General features: G+C 41.2%; 1 protein-coding gene and 2 non-coding genes across 3 annotated transcripts in view; all 3 read left to right on the top strand.

The window, feature by feature from the left end:
- The window catches only part of LOC125902001 (collectin-12-like), a 67,944-nt gene that overhangs the window by 29,663 nt on the left and 13,843 nt on the right, over positions 1 to 24,438 (top strand). The window contains 9 exon segments of the mRNA XM_049598077.1: positions 10,222 to 10,344; positions 14,280 to 14,366; positions 15,895 to 16,938; positions 17,909 to 18,565; positions 18,689 to 18,837; positions 18,981 to 19,090; positions 20,252 to 20,394; positions 23,685 to 23,689; positions 24,043 to 24,118. Of these exon segments, the coding sequence (XP_049454034.1) occupies positions 10,222 to 10,344; positions 14,280 to 14,366; positions 15,895 to 16,938; positions 17,909 to 18,565; positions 18,689 to 18,837; positions 18,981 to 19,090; positions 20,252 to 20,394; positions 23,685 to 23,689; positions 24,043 to 24,118 (2,394 nt within the window).
- trnay-gua (transfer RNA tyrosine (anticodon GUA)) lies at positions 7,038 to 7,124 on the top strand. The gene is given in 2 exon segments: positions 7,038 to 7,074; positions 7,089 to 7,124. It is a non-coding gene; the product is annotated as a tRNA-Tyr (tRNA).
- trnay-gua (transfer RNA tyrosine (anticodon GUA)) lies at positions 8,212 to 8,298 on the top strand. The gene is given in 2 exon segments: positions 8,212 to 8,248; positions 8,263 to 8,298. It is a non-coding gene; the product is annotated as a tRNA-Tyr (tRNA).

Here is a 24,438-nt window from a genome sequence, read left to right as displayed (position 1 = left end):
AAATGCAGAGATGTCAAATGCTATGCATGCGGGGCAATTGATGCATGTTTCAGAAAGCACAGAGCACGTTAGCACTCCCTTCGATAGCTCAGTTGGTAGAGCGGAGGACTGTAGTGGCTAAAGTGGGCATCCTTAGGTCGCTGGTTCAAATCTGGCTCGAAGGAATGACTTTTAGGGCAACAGTAGCTAAGTCCATAGGGCAGTGCAGTCCCCATCCAGACACACATGGAGCACGCCTGGGCACCACTGAGACATCCCTGAGCAAGGCACCCAACCCCAAACTGCTCAGGGTGCCCTTCCAAGGCAGCCCCCTCTCTCTGACATCCTTCCATTTAATGCATGTTTGAGTTCTGTTTGTGTGTGTGTGTGTGTGTGTGTGTGTGTGTATTTCAGACCTGTGCATATGCGACAAAGAACAAATGATGTGATTTCCCCTTGGGCATTGATAAAGTATTCTTAAGTACAGCCGCGGCTGATGGTATTTGTTTTGCAGGTATTTGGTCATAAACCAATGTATCGAGTGGTGCAGGGAAGAGTCTGGACATAAATTTGCATTTTAGCACTTTTTCAGTTTCCTTGTCACAAAGTCGATGTTTATTTTTAATGGGTTTTTGGTTAGATATCTGAAAAAAGGTCTGTGGTTAGTAGAAGCTTAAGAGACTCCCACATTTTGTTTTATTTATTTTTTATTTTTTTATTTATTTTTATATTAGGGACAGAGCATATTAATGAACATTATACAAAACGTAAATATGCCAGATTATAGCCGAGGCTAATTTCCATCTGTTTTCCCTAAGGCAGGTTGTTGTTCATAAAAGAAGCATACTGTACGAGAAAAATACATAGAAGAAAATGAAGAAAATCAATACAAGGAAATACACAAAAAGGAACAAAATACAAACTTAACGATAAATACACATACACAAATAATTTCAGTGACAAATAAATACAGGGGAAACAAAAAGTAACTCCAGTGCATCAAATCATCAGTGACCATGACAAGAAAAGAGAATTACCAGCACCCCAGATTTTACATTATCCCATTACTTGATTGCACATGACCCAAATGTACCTAAACTTATTGCACTTAGCTCTATTGCACCTTTCTTGATTGCACATAACCCGATTGTACCTTTTATGGCATAAAATACGTCAGTACATACCCCAGTTTGTGAACTGAGAAGCTTTTATGTGTCTTTAAAAAGGTGGTTGCTAACAGCAGTTGTTAACACCACCTTTACAGCCTCGTTGTGGTGGCAACGTTAAGTCATGCGGTGTTCAGTAACGGCCTAATGTTAGCTTTTTACTTCTGGTGATTGCATTTACACTTCAAAAATTTTAAAAGAGATGTTCATTTGTGAAAATGATCACGCTAAACAAAACAAGTCAGAGTGATAAACTTTTGTTTGCAGCAGAGCTTATTTTAGGCAATATTTAAAAATCCAATAGAAAAATCCCATTTGCTTTTTGTCAGGGGTACCAGGGTGACGCTAACTTCCAGGTTGGCCTTCAAAAAAATGGCATCCCTGCATCACTCTATTAGACAAATTAAATTCTTGACCTGATGATGACTCTAAATGCTTAGGGATCATAGAAGCTGTTTCAACCCATCCTGACAATCCATCTAATGGATGTTGGGATATTTTATTGGATAAGTGAACATTTTGACTTGCTGTGGGTGCTAGAAGAAAATTCATGGGATAACCATTCGGAGTAATCCTCTGAACACCATGAATGTTTCATTGTTGTATATTCAATTGTTGATATAAGTGGTGAACCAAACCACTGGCCAACAATGTCATCCTTAGAGTCACACTGCTGGCTGATGGAGTAATTTTGAGATAGATTTTTGTGGATATTTATTTTTGTCTTAGTCCATAAACTCAGCCCATAACTGATTACACAAATACAAAAAACAGGCCAAAACTGGGGACACATGGTTCTCACTTGACAGCAATAATATGAAGGATACAGTACACTCCATGTTACCTTCACTCTTTCTAGGCTTTTCTGGCATTTATGTAGCTCTTGGGGATAATCTGGCTGGATTCCATCTTGTTGATTGGGACGTCCTGGCTGCCGTCCAGCTTCTTAACTCTCAGCAGGCTCAGTATCCCAGTGTTCTGCATTGGGCCGTTTGGTTTAGCAATGTGTTTTCAGTCAGCTCATGACATGTATGTGTCAGCATGTTTATGTACTGAGGGAGTTTATGCGTAGACAGCAAAAACTCTCAAAGGCCCTTTGGATATGAAACATGACACACTCACTGAGTGGTGAGGTACATCATGGGGGGTTGTAACACAAAACTAAGTAAGCTGTGCATGCAAAGAAGAAATGAAGTATTTGGTGACGTTTAGATTTGAAAGCTCTATTTGATTTTCTTTTATCAAAAATTTCATGACCCTTGGACTTTGCTTTGAAAAGACTAGGCAACAAAACTACTTGGTTAGGTTTAGAAAAAGGATCATGTTTTGAATTAAAATAAGTGTCTTTGTTACGTAATGACTACATCACATTACATTGACTTTTGGTTTCATACGGGACGTCAGAGTGTGAGTTAGGTAACATTATGTTAAAACAACACTGACATTTGGTTTCACACAAGACACAAACTGGTCTCCCCTCCACACTCTAAAAAATTATTCATGGGGTTTGTGGATAACACTTAAAATAAAGGTGTTTTTCAGCATTACAAAATTACACTTTTTACATTTAAGTGTTTTAGTATCAGTTTTCAACTAGTTTTAAGAAGTTGGTTAAATCATAGACATATTTAACATTTTTGATGTGGGTTGAATTAAAATAAAAAATTAGAATATCTAAAGTCAAATAATTTGACCACAAAATATCACCACAACTTTTGGATAAAAAATAAATTGGTTCAACATAATTAAACCTTTCAAAGTTAACACAAATTACTTGTGTAATACTAAACTAATTGAGTTTATAAAATCACAAAAACTAAACTAAATTGTTAACTTAATTTTTGTTGAACCAGTGAATTTTTTTCAGAGTGAAAAAATAACAGACCAAAGAAACTGTCCGCAGAAACTACACCTCCCCTCCCTCCCACTCTACATGGACCTTCTTGCTCTTAAAATTATGTCACTTGCTCTCAGCATCAAGTATTGCAGCAAATGGGTTTACCATGGAGTAAGTTGAAAGCCTTCTGTGTCTCACAGAGATGCTAAAGTGTACCTTTGGCATCTACATCACACGCCAGTGGGGCATGACAAGAGGTATTTGACGACCTTGGAATGAGAATGGGCTAAGGTATACTATGCAGGATTTTCCTGAAAAAGCAATGTATAGGCTTATACAAAAGTAATCCCTTTCAGCCATCACTTGTTATGACCCACTACAAGTGTGTGGCAATACATTTATCTGCAGAGACTCTGCCCTCTGCCTGTATTTTATTATTTTCTTCTTATTTTGCTGTGTACAGGATGTTTCATGGGCACAACACGCAAGGAAGACCAGGGTTTTATGTAAAGGTAGTGACCAGGTGCCAGACCACGAGCAGCTCTAATTTGAGGGGAAGCTATAAAAATCATAGACACAGCATTTAAAAAACACAAATATACTAAAGCAAAACACAAAGCTTGCTCCAAAACAAGAGTGAATCTGGGGTTTGATTTCAATTTCACTGGCAATCCTGTTCACAAACAGTGACTGACAGTTCCTGCATCATCTACCTTTAAATTCCACTGCATGTGACAAAGACAGAATATAGAAACCCAGTAGTTTAATTTTCTTTCTATATTCTATGTAACAGAACACTGGAGCTACCTTGAAGCATTTGCTTTTCATCATCACTGTGTGCCACATCGCTGACAGAATCGTTGCTTAAGCAAAATCCCTTAGAGGGGAAGAGAAAACACTGCAGTGACAAGCGGTGGGAAAATGTTGCGACCCTGAAAGGAGCTGCTGGCTGCTCTGCCCAGAATTAATTTCCATGTTAGTTCAGTGGAAGCATCATTTCTGTGAGAACATGACAGTCTGGGTTAGCAACCTTTCCCTGCCAAGTTCTATGGCACGTTATGTGATTGTGTTGATTCTAGTAACTTTAAAGTTTATGTCCTGCCAGGTAAAGCACTCTCAAATTTGGTTATGATTTTACCATCACTGAAAACCTTTCCCATGGTGTGCAAATAGCTTGAACATCCCGGTTTCAAGTCAGAATCCAGAGGTGATCCAGCAATTTCCATTTCTTTCTGAAATTGATTTTTAAGTCTTCCCCATCTGTTGCAACTTCTGAATCCTGTCTTAAAAGAGCACTCGACTTATTTCGTATTATACTCCCATAACAATATCAAAGTCAGACATTGGACAGAGATTCGATCTTTTATCAATCCAAGCATTTTTCTTTAAAGATCTGAATTTCAAAATGAGTCCAGTCATCATCACCGTCACCGATTCATCAGTTTGGCAGATAGGACTTTATATAAACTATCGTTAATAAAGGAACGGGGCTCCGATAGTGGCTGATAGCTGTAACCTCCACCTCTCACGTGGGTACAGCCATAAGGTTTCCGCATGGAGTACCCCACGTGCAAATACATGGTAATGTGTTCTTTAGATAATTTGTATGATTTATATGAAATTTAACTAATGTAGGACAGCTCTCCTTCTTTATTAGGGGCATAATAAAGTTGCTGGTAATAGAATAGCATCATGTGTTTTTACTGTTTTGTTAGCAAGCATGGTCGGTATGATTTAGCTAGAATAAAGTAGCAAGCCACTAGCAACGACTAAACAACTTTCTGAACGACTATTAAGTCATTGTTACTTCGAGACAGGGAGGGGCCAGGGTACCGGCTGATTCCTGCTCTAAACAATCATTATAATATTGGCCATTAAAAATCCACTATCAGTCGACCTTTACTTATAATGTAGATCAATAACAGAAGTTCACGTCAAGGTCGTTATATTGTTGCTTTTAAGATTCATGCTCTGTTTTTAATCACACAATCTGACACACAGAGTAGTGAACAATGTTATTTGGGGATAACCAGAACAATCTGCTCTTGTGTGTTTGTAGAAAGGTTAATTATTGAAGTATGTAGAGTGGCAAAAGCCTGAGTGAGAGGGTTTTGATTGTACAAATCTATTTGAAATTCAGTGACTCTGAAAGCACGCAAGACACACATATGATACTGCCACCATGTTTGAACTGTAATGAACACAAAAATACCACCCCCCGCTTTGCCCTTGACCCAGAACCTGCAGACGGTCGGCTGCTTGTTTACATGGTGTGATGTTGTCCTTTAAGCAGCATGTGGTCAGGACCAGTGGGGGGGTGGTTCTCTGATGGAGCTCTCCACACTGGATCCCAACATGACGCTCTCAAGCACACATAAGGACAACAGTGGCCTGCGTATCCATGTCTGTGTCCACGGCTGGGCCCCTTTGAGGTGGTCAGACGTGATGTTTGCACAGATGTTTGGGTCCAAAGCCGAGAGGCCAAACCCCCAGTACCCCTCTGGTGGTCCTGGCCCACCCCTGACTGGGAAGGATGGAGCCTCTTGTGGCTACACTTTCAGTCCCATTATGGGTAATACGAGTTGCAGGGACAGAGACAGGCCTCTGATACTCTTAGGGGGGAAAGTCATGTGAAGATGTAAGTTCAACTCAGGAAATTCTGTATCTTACCTCAGTGGAAACAAGAGACTGGCCTGAATTTAAAGGTGATAGAAATTTTTTAAAATGATGAAAATGGTTGTACTCAGAAGTCCGACTTTAATGCCAACCTTCTAAAACCAGCCAAACAAAACACAAGCAGTCAGGTAATCAGGCAGGTTGATGATGGCACAATGCTGCAAAGCACCAAGACTGACACAGCACAGAAGATTACCTGTGTCCACATACTCCCTTCGATAGCTCAGTTGGTAGAGCGGAGGACTGTAGTGATTAAATCAGATATCCTTAGGTTGCTGGTTCAATTCCGGCTCAAAGGAGTGACTTTTGGGGGAGCAGTGGTTGGACACCAAAAAGTCGCCAGTTACAGTACCCGTCCAGACCAAATATCGAGTGTGAACTGGTGTGACCATGTGGCCTGAGTGATAGGATCCCAAGTGAAAAGCTCTAATTACAGGTGTTAGTGCACCACGTGCATCCTCAATAAGTCTTGATATCCAATCACCCAGCATCACTGCTTTCAGCAGTGTGTACAAAAGTGTTGTCCTGGGCCATAGTCAGTACGTTTACATGAACAGTTTAATTCCACTTTCAATCGGAATGAAAGTCATTCCGATTGAAAAATGGTCATTCCCATTGAAAATTAAATCCGATTAAAGGGGGTGGTTTATTCCATTTGTCATTCCGAATGAAAGAATTTTGTGTGCATGTATACACTCATTCCTCTTTAAGTTCATTCCTGTTTTTCTGCGCATGCTCGTTTCCTTGCCCTTCTGGCACGATGACGTATATAGCGCGCATAGCAATGGGCTGCATAGCAATGGGCTGAGATAGAGCAGTCGGACTCGTTGCACTCACCGGTTTCCATTCGCCACAGCACGGTCTTCTGCCTCCCTTCTCCTCCTCAACAGATGAAGCATTAACAGAACAAGGTTGTTGTCGTACTGCTGCTTCAAGAATATAAGCAAAACACGCCTGAAAAAGGCACTAAGAATGGCGTCGTCAAGCATCTTGATATCCGGAGCGAGGACTACAGTGTTTTCTTCCAGTAAACGTAAACACGTAACATCCACCCCGCCATCTGCCCAATCAGAAACCTTCCCTGCCCCAAACCTTGCGCAGACCTGAATAAAGGCGATTAAACTGATCTCCTGTGTAAACCCTCATTCAGAATGAATATTTCCCATGTAAACTACCTAAAAACTTTAATTCCGAATGATTTCATTCAGATTTATTTCATTCCGAATGAGAAGCCATCATGTAACCGTAGCCAGTGACAGCTCTGAGCTTAAGAAATGCAGAGGTGGCACAACGCTGCCAGTCATGCGGGGTAATTGATGCATATGCCAAAAAGCACCAAGGCTGACACAGTAGGGAAGATCACCTGAACTCTCGTACTCCCTTCGATAGCTCAGTTGGTAGAGCGGAGGACTGTAGTGGTTAAACCAGGTATCCTTAGGTCGCTGGTTCAAATCCGGCTCGAAGGAGTGACTTTTGGAGTGGCAGTGCTCAGTCCATAGGGACTTGCATTGGAAACCAAAAAGTCGCCAGTTACAGTCCTCGTCCAGACCAAATATTGAGTGTGAACTGGTGTGAACATGTGGCCTGGGTGATAGGATCACAAGTGAACAGTTCTAATCACAGGTGTACAGTGCACCGCGTGCATCCTCAGTAAGTCTTAATATCCAATCACCCATCATTCGGAGGTGGTCTGGGCCACATGTGGCCATATTTGCTTTCAGCACTAAATGCAGTAATGTTTCCTGGGCAACCTGATCTCATTCCGAAGTTGTCAAATAGCAACACTTGGACAGTGACTTCCGGCATCAGACACCAATGAGAAAAGCCCAGTGGTGCTTTGAGCGAGTCAGCATGCAAACATGCTCTCAATGACAATGCTAACTTTCTGATGTTTTCCATGTTTATCATTTTAGTTTAGCCTGTTAGCACACTGACATTAACCTGTACTGAATACCAACAGGTAGTTGATGTAGTTGTTGGGCCACTTGTTGCCATGAGGCCACATTCACCCTCAGCAGTGCATACAGAAGTGTTGTCCTGGGCCATAGTGACAGCCTGGAGCTTAGGAGCTTAGTGATGGCACAATGCTGCATGTGCGACACAATTGATGCTTATGCCAGAAAGCACTCACACTGACACAACAGGAAGCACAGCCTTCATTCCCTTCGATAGCTCAGTTGGTAGAGCGTAGGACTGTAGTGGTGGAGTGAGATATCCTTAGGTCGCTGGTTCAATTCCGGCTCGAAGGAGTGCCTTTTGGGGGAGCAGTGCTCAGTCCATAGGGACTTGGGTTTGGAACTGGGAGGTTGCCAGTTACTGTCCCTGTTCAGACCGACTGTGGACTGGTAGCCCGAAAAGTGTCTGTTGGCCTACTCAGCATGTGCCCTTCAGCAAAGGCATCCAATCCCTGACTGGGAAGTACACATTCAGTTCCATTATGGGTAATACGAGTTAAGTTAATCACAAGTGAACAGCTCTAATTACAGTTGTTAATGCACCCAATACATTGACTTTTTTGCAGTGTGTACAGAAGCACCGGGACTGAGATAACTGCCTTCGATAGCTCAGTTGGTAGAGCGGAGGACTGTAGTGGTTAAACCAGGTATCCTTAGGTCGCTGGTTCAAATCCGGCTCGAAGGAGTGACTTTTGTGCAGCACGATACTAGTATAATATATCCCCCAGTGCAGCACGTTGCTGGTATATGACAGCAAAAAGACGGGGACCTCGACACTTAAGAGGCACATGATGAAGGCTTGCCATGGAAAGAAAGACCAGAGTCAGCCTTCAATGTCCACGTTCATATCCTTAAAAAAATGTCTGGTTCAAACTGGGCTCGGGCTCGTAATTACAGTTAAAGGGACAGGCCGGGCCAGGCTCGGACAGAATAATGCACAAGCTTGGGTGGGGTTGGGCTGAATTGTTTTGGGCCAGGTCTAAGCTCTAAAGCAGACACTATACATTTCCTGTGGAAACCGAAGTTTATTTTGAAAACACAATGCATGTAAAAAGTGTAAATCACAGCCCCGTCCCTGAGCATCCAAAACTGATGCTGGAGGGGTTACCTAGAGAGTCATAGTCTGACATGTAGGGCCACTGACCAAGCGTCTATAGTTGACGAGTTGGGAATGAGAATATGTTATGTTATAAGAATATGTTGTATGTTCTTCTTCTCTGTCCTCTTCTTCTTCATCCTCCTCTTCTTCTTCTTCATCTTCTTCTTTTTCTTTGAATTTCTGTCAGACGAGTCATGGAAAGTGCATGGTAATGTTTTGATTTAGCTGGCACCAAGGTCTTTGCAAACTTGTTCCTTTTCATGGGAAGTGCTCTTCTTCTTTGTCTTTTTCTTGTTCTTCTTCTTCCTCCTCTTCTTCTTTTGATCTGCATACCAGGAAAGTGAGATCTAATTACAAGCTCCATAGTACTGCTATCCGCTTGTGATTCGATCACCCAAGACACATGTTAATACCAGGTGTAAACAGAGCCAAAGACCAAATCATTTTACCTGCCATACTTGCCATAGCTGTTCACAATAACTACTTTCTGTATAATGGGGGATTTTGACATTTCAGGTGTGCTCACATTTTTGTTTATCCTCCAAATAAAGTGGAACAGTAGCTAATCTGGCTAAACCATCGCCCTGTTTACAACTTGAACGATTGTCTGTCATTCTATTTTTATATCATTTGTGAGTACAATGTTATCATTGCCAGCAAGAAAATAATACCCATGTTGCACCAAACCATAGTTTTTCAATAAATCACATTTTTAATTTGCTCTAATCTTTATACAAGTTTGATATAGTGACAATAAAAGTATAAACTTGTCAAAGGTGTCAAACTGTTTTGCTTCTCTCTCAGGCTTTTTATGTTATAACCTTCCTGTCTAATTAAGTGTTAACAGGTTTCCTAGATAATGTGATTGAAGGTTTCTTCCATCTACAGACGGATCTCTATTGTACTGCCTGTTGTGAATACACACCAGCTGCTCTCTCTGCTTGCCAGAGGCTACATGGTCACTTCTAATGAAGTCAAGTAAACATCCTGCCTATAGTATAATGTTTAGCATTGTCTCACACAGTGTTGGTGGTTTTCAGGACGTAGTGTTAAGACTCGTGAACATCTGTGACATGAATGACCAAAGATTTCACTGCACCGTGGTTTTAGGTTGGATGGCAATGAGGAATGACACAGAAAATGTAATGGTACTGTTTTGTTTCAGTTTCTTTGCCGTATGGTGAACACATGTGCAGTGTTTTCAAAGTTTCGTTCCGAGTCTTCTTATTCATGAGGGCAAATGTTTTCAATTGATACTTGGCCGAAGAAAGGCACAGCGTGTCCCGCTTTAGACACGCAGTACTAAACTTAGTTATGAAATGAAAAAAACATCCCATGTGATTGCATTTTTGAATGAAAACCTTTGGTGTATTTTTACTAACTCCTTGCTCCAGTTGCACAATATTTGAGTTACTACTGTTTGTTTGTGCAAGCTCTGTAACCAGGATGAAGCAGACTCACTGCATACTGTACACAGATTCATGACACATATTCTATTATATCTTGCAGGAATTCAGGAGGGTACAGAGTGCACCAAGTGTAAAAATGACTGGGCTCTGAGGGCGGCTATTGCACTGCTCTATGTGCTCTGTGCCCTGCTCACCATAGCAGTGGCTGTCCTCGGATACAAAGGTAAGTCAAAACTGAAGTTGAATAAATTGCTTTTTGTACTGTAGTTTTTTATGTCTCTGCTGCAAACCCTGACCTCCAGAGCACAGGTTGTAAAGCTGTGGTCACATTACACAAATCAGTGTATATTTAATCTTACATTAAGGACAGAATTACTCAAGGAAAAAACAAAATACCACACAGAAAAGTACATTTGGACAGCCTTGTCCTATCAAGCAGCACAAAGCTGGAACATGATACCCACAGACGGAGCATCACATCTGTCAACACCTTCTCCAGAAAACAGTGGTTACTAGACAATCAGACATGCTTTCATAGTCTGGAGAAGTGATTTGTCATTGTTTTACCATTTGTGCTCTGGTATATTTTCTTTGAATTCCATCAAGCTGCCAGAAAATTTAGCCTGTATGGCTAAATCTGGCACATTTCCATGATGCACTCAAGTGCTCATATTGATCAGTGTACATGGTCCCTTTTTAAATAAACATAAAATAGATTGTAAGACAATAAGAGTGGGCTTTAAACCCACGGCCTCTTGATTCACTTTCACAAGTCCACTTTCATTAAAACCTGTTCATATCCAAAGGTTTTTAAAAAGTCAGAAATTCTTAAAGTGCGCATGTTTCAGGCATAATTGAGTTGTTATATCCTCCTGAGACCCTGTGTCCTCATAAGGACATCACATTTTGGGTTTACCTGACCTTATACTTCATTCTACTGAGCTTAGACCTGTTGTCCTCATTTGTGGACACTTTTTTGTGCCATCTAGTGGTAGTAAGGGCACAATACACTAATCCATGTAAAATCAAGATGGCAGCCAGTGGACAGGTCCAAAACCTGATCGCATTTTATGGTTGAAACTTGTTTATTTATGATTAATAATGTTGTAGTTTGACATGGCAACAGTTTTGACCAATTTTAGCAGTAACAGGCTAAGACGCTGTTGATTAGGAAGTACTCGTTTGAGGACATTGGGACTTTATTACCGTCTTGTTTGAGGATATTGGGACTTTATTGTTGTTGACAGTATTTTTTTTATGCTTATCAGGTACTAATCCCAAAGCTATGAGAAATTAAAAATGAATACCCAACAAAAGCTCGGGTCTCAGGAGGATATTATTTTATTGCATCTTCTGTTGTGGGGTTTGTTTGTTTTTGCAAAATGTTGGACAGATTGCCTTGAATGTTTGTACAAAATTTCAAGGTCCCCATGTGTCCTACTGTCTGTGGGGCTACCCTGACTTTCCATCTATAGCACCATAATCAAGTCAAAAGCTTTCTTTTGTCTAATACTTTGGTTTCAGACAAAACCCTGCAGTAGAAAGCAGTGAATGTTTGCACGTTAGCTAACAAGCTAACATGCCAAACTTAGATTGTGACTATGTAAAACTTAACCTCTTAACATTGTCATTGTGAGTAGGTTTAGCAAGCTGACATTAGCATTTAGCTCAAAGCATAACTTGCCTAAGTAGGCTACAACCTCAAGTTGCCAGGTTGTAGACTATTAGTTTTGTTATTTTGTCCCTCATGATTAAAAAAACACAACTTCAAAAAGGCTCACCTGGTGAAAGTAACAATTTAAGTATCGATGTTCTTATTTTCAGCTTAGAGAGACCAAATGAATATATAGATAACATCTCACAATAGAAATATGATAACTATATTTAGCTGATTTTCCCCTTACTTTTTCATCCTCTGCTCCCCATGTGCAGTCTCTCTGTCTCTGTCCTCCTCTGTGAGGTTTGATGGAAGTCAAAGGGTCACATCACTGCACCAAATTGAAAACTAAGTCCAACCAAGTCAGAGAGTTCAGCCTAAGATTTACTCCTTGAAGAGACTCCCTTGACAGAACTCATTGTTTACCCTCCACTGAATTGATATCTTTCAGAGATTGTCCAAAGCTCAAGATTGAAAACACAGTTGTTTGTGAAACTGTCCTTACGGCAACCTGTTTTGCCATTTCTCCCTGTTTGAACTAGGGCTGTAATGTTAAATAGAAACAGAAAGGAATTCCACACATCTCACGCGCCTTCAGTATGGAATGCACTTTATGTATTGTTCAGTCTTACACATTTGTGGCCCCAATCAATCACAGAAAACCTGTCAAAATATCCTTGAGCAAAAACATTGGAGTCCACCTGCCCCACAGGCGCCATAATCTGGTGAACCATGCAGCTCGGCCACAAGACAAAAACTGCATTCACTCAGTGGGGAATGATTTTACTCAAAAAACAAGTGAAGGTCTCCAAGTTAAGATCTAAATCTGAATCATGCCCTTTAAGTGCTGGTAGGGTTGTTTTGGTTTTTCCAGCTTTGGGTCTATGTTTGTATGGAGCCCATGTGATTTTGGTGGTTTGGCTCTAATGTCTACCAGATGACCATGCAGCGACTACCCTGACTTAACAACCCAGAGGAGATTTTATGGCTTAGTAGCAATTTGTTGTCTCATGAACCACAGGTTGACTCACAAATGGGTGCAAGTGTCCAAAATAGTTTGCAAGAAGCCAACGAAGGCTGAGTGCTGGGTTGGATTTCTTTTCTCTACAGCACCCTTTAAACAAAACATACTGTTAACCGACCCAGTTTGTTAAAAGTTAAAAGCATTGTTTGTGTAACCTGCTGTGTCACTAAGTGTCTGCTCCTGCAGCATTGATCAGCATTAATCTGCTGGGCCTAGTGTTGGGTAACTGCCCTCAGTATGGCTCATAACTTCACAATAGGCAGCCAATAAGCCTTGCTCAAATTAGCAACCTTATATAACTCATAATGCTTTTCCAATACAGGACTGTGGGGGATGGAAAGATTAACAGAGGGGAGTAAGAAGGTATGCTCGACATCAGGGAGGAAGATAGTGTGACAGGCTTTGCTGACACTATTATAAGTGCTGTAACAATTTAGTATTATTGGATCACTGATATGGGCAACAAATAAGCCAACAGCAGCATTTCTCAGTGCTCAAAGAGATAAAGAAATTAGCAATTTAGAGGTAGAGAGACAGAGAGCAGACTCAAGCTGCTTATTGTCAGCAGTTTACCAACAGCGCTCTGAAACTGGGCCCATGTGATTTTGTTTGTCCCAAGTGCATGTTATTGTTTCGTGTTTTTCTCACTTCTGGAATGATAACAGTGAAAGCTGAGGATGTTTTCCAGTGCAGTTTTTAGACGCCCACATACCGACAGAAAAACAAACGGCGGAGGAGAGGAGATGGACTCTTTGTTGCAGATGTGCGGAGGAGAGAGAAAGTGGGACCAGAGTCAGAGTGTACTAGTGTGGTATTCATCATGTGTTTGACATTGTTTATCCTCATGAAGTGGAATTTGTGAATGTGCTCTGAAAATTGAGATCTGTATTGATCAACAGATACGCAGTTGCCAGGTTACAAAAAAAAAAAAAAAACGTAGGAAACTCTTCACTGTGTTCAACATCCTGCGTTCAGGTCTGCTGTTTGAGTTTCCAGCTATTCACTGGAGAGGAATGAATACGGCAGCACCCTCTGCTGTTCACAGTCAGCTTAGCCGAGTAAATTCTCTGTTTACACATTAAGGAGATTTATCGGTATTTATAATTGGTGAGAGGTATTCAGATTCTTAACTGGATAGCAGTAGCAGTGCCATGCAAAATTATTCTATGACAAGTAAAAATGTTGCATTTAAACTTTCTAAAGTGACAGTATGTAAGTAGTGCCAGCACAATTTACTTACATGACCAAAGGTATCTATCTCATACAGACCTCTAGAGTCAGTAGAAGGTCACATTTCACAGGAAATGCACTTCCTGTGTCAATGTCTGTGATGGTTGTGTAACAGTTCCTCTTATCATCAGTAAGAGAAAATACTGCATCAGCAGCCTAAGATTGTCATTAAATATTTTCTTTTTCCCTGTAAGTGTTTTAACTATACATATGTAATTACACCTTCTCGTCTCTACTCCCTTGTCAGTGGTCCAGAGAATGGACAATGTCACAGAGGGCATGCAGAATTATGGAGGCAAGATCAACGCTGTAGAGACAGATTTGAAGAAACTAGGTAAGTCTCATTAACACAAGAGTAGATTATAAATATATACAGTACTGCCCCAAAGTTTTAGGCAGGATTTACAAAATGCAAAGTGAGCAAACAAAAGAAAAATCTACATCAAATTAATATTTGGTGTGACCACCCTTTGCCTTCAAAACAGCATCAGTTCTTCTGGGTACACTTGCACACAATTTTTTAAGGAACTCGGCAGGTATGTTGTTCAAAACATCTTGGAGAACTAACTAACTAACAAATCTAACAGATGTAGACTGCCTCAGATCCCTTTGTCTTTTCATGTAATCCCAGACAGACTCGATGATGTTGAGATCAGGGCTTTGTGGGGCCCATACCATCACTTCCAGGACTCCTTGTTCTTCTTTATTTCTGAAGATAGCTCTGAGTGACATTGTCTGTATGTTTAGGGTTGTTGAATAAACTAATTTGATTAAAGATCAAGAATAAATTTGGGGCCAATCAGATGCCTCCCTGATTGTATTGCATGATGGATAAGTATCTGCCTGTATTTCTCAGCATTGCGGATACCATTAATCCCGACCCAATCCCCAACTCAGTTTGCAGAAGTGCAAATAGACACTCATTATTGTACTGCTCTTCAGCCCTTCGGCGATCAAACGGCCTTCTGCTACAGCCAAATATTTCAAACAAGAGCGTGTGCTGCCATTTTTCTGCACCACTGTGCATAGTTTAGTTGCTTTGCCTTGTTTCCACATCGGAGGTTAGGCTTTCTGGCTGCAATTCTTCCATGAAGACCACTTCTGGCCAGACTTCTCTGGACCGTAGATGGGTGTACCTGGGTACACTTGGGTTGACATCGCAAGCATAATGTCTCTATCATCTGCTGTACTAAGTTTCCTTGGCCAACCACCGCGTCTACAATCCTCTACATTACCTGTTTTTTGTGCTTCTTCAAAAGAGCTTGAACAGCACATCTTGAAACCTTAGTCTGCTTTGAAATCTTTGCCTGGGAGAGACCTTGCTGATGCAGTATAACTACCTTGTGTCTTGTTGTTGTGCTCAGTCTTGTCATGGTTTGCGACCTGTGACATGAAACTGTCATCCACAACCTCATCTTGGTAGCAGAGTCTGGCTGTTCCTCACCCAGTTTTAAGCCTCCCACACAGCTGTCTCTGTTTCAGTTAATAACTGTGTTTCAACCTACATATGAAATTGATGATCATTAGCACCTGTATACTTTAATTGGGTAAACATACACCTGACTATGATTCTTCCTTATCCCTGACTATGTGCAAGTGTACCTAGAAGAACTGATGCTGTTTAGAAGGCAAAGGATGGTCACATCAAATATTGATTTGATTTGATGTTTCTTCTGTTCGCTCACTTTGCATTTTGTAAATCGACTATTAAACTTTATATTTTTAAAGGCATTCTTTCTTTACAGCATTTCTTCACACCTGCCTAAAATGTTTGCACAGTACTGTACATAGGTTTAACCTGCAAAAGGCTGTGAACACAAACATTTTCTACTAACAGAATTTTTTGTGTGTCACCTCTTCAGATGATCAAGCAGGAGAAAAGTCGGTTAATGCCACAAGTGACATCAAGACTTTCAAGTCAGATCTGGAGGCCTTACAGAACAAACTGAATGATATTGCCCTCAGGGCAACCAGAAACAGGGATGTGCTGGATGAGCTTCAGCTCACAGGAGACGACATGCAAAATGGCCACGTCTCCCTGCAGAATTTTTTGCAAAGCAACGAGGCCTCACTACGTGGAGTCAACCAGACCTTGGCCTCCTACGGTGACATGATTGACAGCCTCCAGACAGACACCGCATGGCTTCAGTCAGAGATACAGGGCCAGGTCAAAGTGCAAAGCGAGACCCAGGTCAGTATCAGTGCACTGAACATCACCCAGTCCCAGCAGCGCAGTCTGCTCAGCACGCTGCAGAAGACGGTCGAAGATGCGGGCCAGGCGGTGCAGAAACTGAAGAATGACTATCAGGGACTGCAGCAGACAGCCAGACAGACACGCTCTGACACAGAGTGGCTAAAAGAAAAGGTCCAGAACCTCCAGGTTTTGGCAGCCAACAACTCGGCCCTGGCCCGTTCCAATGGAGAAGCTCTGGATGATTTGGGAACTCAGCTCAGCACACTAGCCAGCCAAATCCAGAACACCTCAGCTGTTAGTGAGGAGCATGGCCAGAGCCTGCATGAGCTGATGGACCACCAGAGAGATCACGATAACACCACCTCATCTAAGTTTGATGAGATGGAGGCACGATTGGACAGACAAGAGAATGACATGGACCGTGTGACTGGAAACGTGAGTTTCACTGCGCAGATCCTAGGCGCCATCAGCTCCGACCTAAGCGGCCTGAGGTTTTGCGCTGAGACAGTGATGCGACATTCAGATCTGATAGTGGGGCTGAATACCAGTGTGACAGAGGCCAGTGCAGACAGCAAAGAGCTGCGCACCCAGCAAGATGAGCTGGCGGCCAGGTTGGACAAAGAGGTCAATAACCTCTCCATGGTGATGGAGGAGATGAAGCTGGTGGACAGCAAGCACTCACAGCTCATCACCAACTTCACCATCCTGCAGGGTAAGAATAATGGTGAAAACTGTTTCAGATCAGATGCTATTTGCACGTACATGTTCTTGTATAGATGGTATAGATGTTCTTGGGCATCCTAGTGACATTGATATATGATGTCAATACGAGCGATTCTATTCAGCTATTCTGCTTATGTTTATGTACACAGTGTGCTTTCAGTAGCTTTATTCATCCAAAAACTGAAAATGACAAAGTCTGAGATTGGCCAGTACTAGCCCTAACCATCACCTCTTTGCCCTAAGCCTAGCCCCCTCCGATCTCATCAGAGATGGGCAATACGATACCCCATCCCAAACAGAACAGAACATGGTTTTAATATCTGTATTCTAATGTGAATGAGGTGCAGGAAGCGTCAGTGTAATGCTTCACTTGAGTCAGGGTGCTTTCTGTTTAACTAGGACCAACTGGAAATCTCTTAAGTCCGCACTAATATTAAAGCTGACAGACATAGTTACAGACAAGCTAGTGAAGAGAGTGTAACATTTATAGCCAGACATTTCCCCTGAGAGTTGGTGGAGACCCAACTTGAGAAAAAAGTAGAGTGAAGAATGGACTTTTGGGCTTTTTCATTGGAACTTTTAGCCACGCCAAGTCAGTCCATACCACACTGATTTGCATGTTCATTACCAGTTACAACGCAATGAGTTGTGCCAAGTCACAGTCAAGATAGACCTTCTCCTGAGCTGGGCCAAAGCATGCTTGACCGCCCCCAGAAAAACAGAAAAACATGGGTGTTAATAAATGAATAGCTGACAGGAAAAATTTAATGTATACTTCGAGTTTTTAGTTTGGCCCATGTCCCATCCGCTAACATGGAGGGGGCAGGGTTTATGATCTCTACTGCAGCCAGCCACCAGGGGGTAGTCAAGATGTTTTGGCTTCACTTTTGGGGAGCTGTCATGTAATCTGTATACAGTCTCTGATTCCGAAACACTCATCTGCTTTTATTATGTTTCAGGTCCACCAGGTCCAAGGGGCCCCAGGGGGGACAAGGGTCCCCAGGGGCCAGTGGGCCAGACAGGACAAAAGGGTGACAAGGGAGACAAAGGGATGCCAGGGGTGGTGGGACCCAAAGGAGAGAAAGGTGCTCTTGGACCAACAGGTGCGACAGGTCCAAAGGGTGCAGCTGGGTCTCGAGGTCTTCCAGGGGCTAAAGGATCAAGGGGGTCTGGAGGTCGACCTGGAAACCCTGGGGAAAAAGGTGACCCTGGGTTGCCAGGGATTCCTGGTAGGGATGGACTGTCAGGGTTGCCAGGACCACAAGGGCCACAGGGGCCCAGAGGAGCAGCAGGACCTGCAGGGCTTGAGGGGCCTCGTGGGCCTGTTGGACCCATTGGTCCTCCCGGTCCTCCAGGGCTACCAGGGATACCTGCGCCTGCACCTCCGCTTCCAAAGCCTCCTCAGCCCACTCAGCCCACTAAGGTTCTTGCAACCCCCAAACCACCACAGCCTCCTAAACCACCTCAACCCCCCAAACCACCTCAACCCCCCAAACAACCTCAACCTCCCAAACCACCTCAGCCTCCCAAACCACCTCAACCCAAACCAGCAGCGCAACCACAAGGCTCTGTGTCCCGGCAGATCCAGCCCTCTGCTGCTGCTGCTCCAGTGCCTGGTGAGTTCAAAGATTACTTAAGGGTAGAAAATGGATTTGTGACCCACTGTCAGTACATTTTTACAAATTCTGGACATGTGATTTTGCTTACATTGTTTATTGTAATATCCTGTAAATGATCAGTTCCAGGTTGCCCTCTCGACTTCAGAAAATTTGGAGACAGCTGCTATTACTTCTCCTCTGGTTCTCAGAGGCTCAACTTTGACGAGGCCAAGCAGTTTTGTGCTAACATATCATCTCTAATGCTTATTATTAACGACAATGAGGAACAGGTAAATGGAATTAACCCCCTGATAGATACTTCAGTATATTTAGTATAATTTTAACTGTTGTGTAAAAAATAACATAAAATCACATACTTTTTTTCTTCTGAACTAATCATCTTGTAAAATATGCTTTGCTCTTGTATCCATAGCAATTTGTGAGAGATGCAATTGCGAGCAAAGGGTATTTCTGGCTGGGCCTCACTGACAGGGAGGAGGAAAATGTCTGGAAATGGGTGGATGGAACCTTACCTGTTTTCAAGTGAGTAAACCTGCCAATTTGGTTTTACAAAAACTGTATAAAGCTGTTATTAAGCAAATGGAATATATGTTTTTTAGTGATTTATGACTTTGTCCTTGATTCATTCTGTCCAAAACAACAGGCTTCTATGAATGTAATGCGGCATTTATACTTCTGATACTTCTATCACCTCCCCAGAAATGTAACTACATGTCGCGGCAACGCAGACCTCCTGTCTATTTTTGTAAGCTGAAACCATTTCCCTCAGTGGAAACTAAGCTGTTATTTATTTTTAATTCACAGATAAGAAACAATAAATTGTGAAGTCAATAAAGCCTCCACAAAAACAGCATTCTATCTTATTTTAAGTCTTGTGTGTGATTTATCCTTCAGGGATTTACACATCAGGATTTATCCTGGGTTCATATGAGCAGAGCAAAATCTCCACTTGACGCTAGGCTAATGTATACAATGTAAAATACCATAAGCTTGTGCTAATAACATTAGCATGTTGTATTTGTTTGGAAAATGTGTTTAGTATAAGACAGTTGTTTTGTCAGTGAACCTTGTGAGTTGTAATGGGGCCAAATTTTGTAACGATACCTTTGTTAGATGTTGCTGTTGTCCCTAGTTTCATGTGAGAAGCGGAAGAGTCTGCTAGCCGCTAGGCTAATTTATACAATGTAAAATGCCATAGGCTTGTGCTAATAATGTTAGCATGTTGTATTGGTGGGGAAAATGTGTTCAGATAAAGACAAATGTCTGTGAATCCTGCTTATAGTGAAGCTGATTTGTGTACTTGAACTTGTTGCTGCTAACCCATGTGTAATGTATGTTTTAGGCATGTTTTGAATCAATTAAACTTTACAGCACTTCACAGAAACCCCACCGCTGACTAGTGTTTTGGAGATGTCACTGCAGAGTGACACAGACACACCACCGCACAATCAGAATCAGCTTTATTCGCAAAGTACATGTGCACATACAAGGAATTTGACTCTGGTAGACTTGCAAGAAGTGGAATATACAATATACAAAAAATATACAACTATACACCAAATATAAAAAAGTATAAATGCTCACAATAGCGTATGCTATGGCAAGTTCAAAACCCGTTTAACTAACAAACACTTTGTATGATGCTTGAACTTTAAAAAATGTTGTTCATGTTGTTGCTTTTAGGAAGTGGAAGCCTGGACAGCCAGATAACTGGACCCATGGCCACGAAGATGGCGAGGACTGTGCTGGCCTTATCCATAATGCCAACTGGAATGATTTCTACTGCACTGACCGCATCGGCTTCATCTGTGAACGTGCCTCTGAAAGTCAGTACCTTCTATAATCTATATCCATTCATTCCTACTCAAGATGTAAATCTTGAGTCACAGATATGTAATGTCCTTAAACCAGTTGGACACTGTTGTTTCAAGCAAATGTAGCTAAAACAGGAGTACATGTGCCCAATAACAAAATAATCTCAGCTAAAGGTCTTCTTGCTCTGAAGCTTTGGTTCATATAACATATTACAGTCCTCACCAGGAGAGTTTACTCAGCTGTCAGGGTGAAGATGTTCAACCTTTTTAATGATTCTGAGCACCTGTGTAGTTTTTCCATGATTATAATAATCTTGCAGATTAGCATATTTAGTCATTTAATTGCTATTGCTATGACTGTTAATATAGCAGTCCATAAGCCCTTCAGAAAGATGTCAAAATGTAAATGTATTTTTGTTGATCTCTTCACAGTGAAAGTTCCAGTTTTATAGCATCCATCTAAGACAGTGTGAGCTGTCTGTGGGAGAGAGGTGAAAAGGCCGAAGTTGAGGATGAAGATGTGAGGATAATGAAGGACATGAGGAGGAGCTCTAGATGACTAGAGGACTCTGCTAACGCCAGCTCAGTCAGGCATCACTGAGACTCGGACTGATCTTTGTCTGAAAGGCACTTTACAACACAGTATGGCGCAGAAGACAGAGCATGCACAGAGCCAGCCCACTATTGTATTGATCAACGTTTGTACTGAAGGAAACATGAGAATGTAGGGATTTATTTAGGCTGTACTTAGTCATTATTTTGGGCAGCCGCTGTTGTACAGGTGTATCTGTAAATAATATTTCATAATAGGAGATACATTATGGGTTCGGATTGAATTTTATATTGTTTTATTCCTTTGCTACCTTTTAAATCTTTACACTTACAAAAAAATCTATATCAGAGGATTATCTTTTTAATAAAGTGGAACTATTTTTATACCGTCAAATACTTCACTAAGAAATAAGCTCCTGGGAAAATGAAAAGCACCATCTCACCATCAGCAAATGACTGCAGGCTCAGATAATAAACAGAAGCAAAGCTAGTGTAAATTTCACCTTTATACCAACTCGAAAATCAATATCATTTTCTTTCTTTTTTCCTTTTTGAGAATAGATGCTCGTTGTGAGCAGTGCTGCTGTTTTATGAAGGACAGTATTTCTTAAACTTTAGACTGCCAGTATGAATTTTATACAGTTTGAGGCACAAATAAACAATATGTACATTTTTCGTAATGTAGCCGTCGTACAATGATTTGTTCATTATGCCAAATACAATATGTGAAATATGTTACATGTTTATAATTTGCATAATCGGTTGTTATTGTTGTATAATTGACCTTCTCCAATTCATATCATGCTTAAGGACTGAGTAGCAGTTTGTAATCTGGCTCAAGACTCATTATGCCTTAATTAAATTGCCAAATTCCTATGGATCACAATAAACTGGGAAAGAAACTGTGTGTGGAGTCAGTGCTTTTTGTCCTATGATTTATTGCTATAGATGCATTTAGGTGATAGGGCATTAAAAGCCATTTATCTTTCTATGGAAACTAAAGAAGAAAGGAAACTGAATGATACAGTTCTGGTATCAGGCTTACATACATTTGTTTTCTTTTTCTTTTAATAATGAAGTCAAGTGTACAACAGTCAGACATCAGAGCTCAAACAAACCAAGATTAAATGAGATTTAAAATAGCAGTACAATTCCCATATATTTCAAACACTTAAATATGTATATTAATTGTTCCTGCCACCTTGTGATGCAATGGTTCAAACAAACAAACAAACAAAACAACAAAGGCAATATTGATTAATCAAGCAAGATCACTTTGCTTTTTTATGTACACCTCATGACGACACGACTATCATAGTTTGAAGATGTACACCAAGTAGTAACTAAGCAGGTGGAACTAGTGTGTTTTCATAAGCAGATGTACACAAGCAAACAAACAAACAAACAAACAAGCGTTAAGTTGACAGTGAGGAGCAGAGAAACAGTTGTATTTGTCTCTTTTAAGCAGGATTTATACATGTGCATCAGCTCTACGCCGTAGCCTACACACATGGCGTACGCCGCTGTGAGCTTTTTTACTTGTTCAGTGGTGGGTCTGTGTCACTCTGCAGTTACACCACAAAAACACTAGTCAGTGGTGGGGTTTCTGTGAAATGCTGTAAAGTTTAGTTGATTCAAAACACACACAACATGGCTTAATAGAGATAATTTCAAACACAAGTACACAAATCAGCGTCACTATAACTCACAGCATTCACAGACAAAGCACTTGTCTTTATCTGGACACATTTTCCCCACAACATGCTAATGTTTTTAGCACAAGCCTAATTAGCTTAGCGGCTAGCGGAATTTTCCTCATTTTACTCATATGAGGCCAGGGACAACAGCAACATTTAACAAAGGTAACCTTAAAAATTCGGCTCCATTGCAGCTCACAAGGTTCACTGACAAAACAACTGTCTTATACTAAACACGTTTTCCAAACTAATACAACATGCTAACGTTATTAGCACAAGCCTATGGCATTTTACATTGTATAAATTAGCCTAGTGACTAGTGGAGATTCCTCTGTTCATATGAAGCCAGGATAAATCCCACGCGAGACTTAACATGCTATTTTTGTGGAGGCATTATTGTCTTTACAATTTACTGTTTCTTATCTGTGAAATTAAAGTAAATAAAAGCTTTGTTTCCACTGAAGGAAATGGTTTCAGCTTACAAAAATAGACAAGAGATCTGCATCGCCACCAGGTAGTAGTAGTTACTTTTAGTTACTTTTCTGGGGAGGTGCATATCAGGCTACATCTAAGGCTCTATGTCGACACAGAGCCTACGCCATGGGTGCTGCGTTGATTCAAGGCAGAAGTATAAATCCTGCAATATATAGGCCTATGGGATTTTTGTTCAATACTATGATGCAAGAAGCAGCTGGCCCCCAGGTGTTTTCACATTATCTAATCTGGCATACATTCAAGAAAGTTTGGACACTCCTGCCCCACAGTATAGCCTGCAGGATTTATATTTACATAGATAATTAAAGACAAAATAAATGTGGCTAAGGTACATCACCTTCTTTTGAACATTTCTAAAGGGAATTGATCTCTGTCTTACAAAAAAGATGACTTATTAAAACAGGTAATGGCTTTATTTATGGATTTATGACAGATTTTTTTTTTATTATCACCATAATACCAAAGAGAATGGATTTATTCACACACAGAAATTAGCTGTAACTACTGGGAGAAAGATTTAACTCACATGAAGAGTTTATTAAAAGGACTTTGTGTCAGACGCGGTGAGATAATATCACGTGACCATCACCTGATGATGACATGTTATTTTTCAGGGCATTTTGTAGCTTGTGGTTCATTTTCTGTAGTGTATAGTCGGTGCAGACGCTTTGACAGCCGTGTGACTGTGAATATTAACTTGTAGTTTCTTTTAGCAGTTTATTCTGCGCGCGACATGACAGCAGTTTAGTCAACACGCGCCTGTCTGCTTCAATTACCCAGCATGCCTCGCTTGTTGCCGTCTGGCGAAGGAGTGACTGTGTAGAATAGAGACAGCTACATTTGACATTCATGAAGTTGTCGTTACTATGCGAGCGTACTGTATGAAATAAGACAAAAGAGGGAAAGTAAATAACAGGGGAAGGTGAAATCTGTTGTTGTCAACACACCAGCAATGCCTCTCTTCGCGACCAACCCATTTGACCAAGATGTTGGTGAGTAATCACAACTGGAGGCTATTGCTAGCAGGCTAGCTAAAGTAGCTTTTATCAGACAGCTTTGTTTGTGTTCTTCAGCTGCCTTCAATGTTAACCCGAAGAGCTGTATTAATAATGCTACATGACTGTCTTGTAGCTTTATATTTCAGGCTGTATGAGCGGAAAGCTATAATTAATGTAATTTTCTGTTAAATGTCTGTTTAGCCTGTGTTTGTTGTGATTCGCTATGCTAGCCACAGAGCAGTTAGCTAACTAGCTTGCACCCTTATATTATATGGAGATTTAGCTGCTAGCTAGCAGCAACTAACATGTTTAAA

The sequence above is a fragment of the Epinephelus fuscoguttatus genome, linkage group LG15 (assembly GCF_011397635.1).
Source record: "Epinephelus fuscoguttatus linkage group LG15, E.fuscoguttatus.final_Chr_v1".
Classification (NCBI taxonomy): domain Eukaryota; kingdom Metazoa; phylum Chordata; class Actinopteri; order Perciformes; family Serranidae; genus Epinephelus; species Epinephelus fuscoguttatus.
The sequence above is the reverse complement of the archived record's forward strand: the minus strand, read 5'-3'. Positions and strand labels throughout refer to the sequence as shown.